This window comes from Penaeus monodon, chromosome 20, assembly GCF_015228065.2.
Source record: "Penaeus monodon isolate SGIC_2016 chromosome 20, NSTDA_Pmon_1, whole genome shotgun sequence".
In the NCBI taxonomy this organism is placed as follows: domain Eukaryota; kingdom Metazoa; phylum Arthropoda; class Malacostraca; order Decapoda; family Penaeidae; genus Penaeus; species Penaeus monodon.
Window position 1 is genome coordinate 30872635 of NC_051405.1, and position 1284 is coordinate 30873918.

General features: G+C 55.2%; 1 protein-coding gene across 1 annotated transcript in view; it reads left to right on the forward strand.

Annotated features, from left to right (window-relative positions):
• LOC119585767 (mucin-2-like) overlaps positions 1-1284 on the forward strand; it is a gene marked incomplete at its 3' end in the record, with an annotated part of 6705 nt that overhangs the window by 431 nt on the left and 4990 nt on the right. The window contains 2 exon segments of the mRNA XM_037934479.1: positions 209-366; positions 467-1228. Of these exon segments, the coding sequence (XP_037790407.1) occupies positions 252-366; positions 467-1228 (877 nt within the window).

Here is a 1284-nt window from a genome sequence, read left to right on the forward strand (position 1 = left end):
GGTACGGCAATTCTCCCAATACGAACATTGCATCTAATTCTACTTCCGTCGCAGCTAATACTACGGGCGTGGAAACCCTTTTCTTCCAGACGTAGGATACGATATTGACTAATCTGATTCATGAACAGTGGCAGCTTCCATAAGTACATAGTATGAGATTATGCGATGTTGACTAAGCTAATTCCCAACCCCGTGGTATCCTCCGCAGGACCCCGGCGTATCCTGGCAAGCTGGAGGCGTCGGGTCGCACGATGCAGCTGTACTTGTATCGGAAGTCGGACCAGGAGTCCAGCGATTCGTACGACATAAAATACGCGCCAGGCAGGGTCGCCGGCGAGTCGTCCCTGGTCACGCAGGTGCTGAACGGTGTGTGATCCGTGCTCTTATTTCTAGCTTGGTTTTGTTCTTGTTTTTGTAGAGTGGATTTCAGTTTTCCAAATGAATGGCGACTGTTCCTCAATTGCAGCGAAGAAAAGGAAAATCGTGGATGCGGATTTCGACCTGCTGATGCCACATCTGGAGCAGATGCGAGCGCTTCATCAGAACGACGTGGCAGGCGAGACGCAGCCTCTGTTCGTCCCCCAAAGACTTGCTTTACCGCAGGAGTTTAATCGGTCTTCAGCTACTCCGCCGACACGCCAGGAGGACAGTTCACTGGGGCATCCGTCTCTAGTACGTCCGTCTTCCACTCATTCAGTTGCTTCTCAGCCACCTTTCCTGACAACTTTCCAGGCTTCTCACTTAACACCCGCCACGCCAAGTTATTCCTTAGACGCCAATTGGCCATCGACGCAACCAAACTTGCAGGTGCACAGTCCCAGTGGCGCACCATCAACCATGCCACCGTCCTCGCAATTATCCTACGGCCCACACGACCCCAAACCTTTCCAAACGCCCTCCGGGACACGCCACGTCACCAATCAGTCGCCGACGCCCTACGTCAGAAGTCCCCAGCCGCCGACGACCTACGCAGGCCACGCACCACCGAGAACTTCGCCCCTTGACATGCAGTCCAGCGCCCTCTTCAACGGGGCACCCTCTCGCCAGGAAGACCGGCTCTCACGCAACCCGAATGCCACGGAGGCCTTTGCATCGCCCGCGTCGCCCTTCCGCCAGGGGCACGAGAGAATGCAGGAGACAAATGCAACAGGGGAAAGTCTAACCACCTCCTTGCTTTCTCTCCTCGATTTCGCCTCGGACTTCGACCTGGACACGCCTTGTCCCCCGGGTAAGAAGAGCCGAATGCTGGTCCGATTTTCGACGCTATGGCGGTTTAGTGTGTCT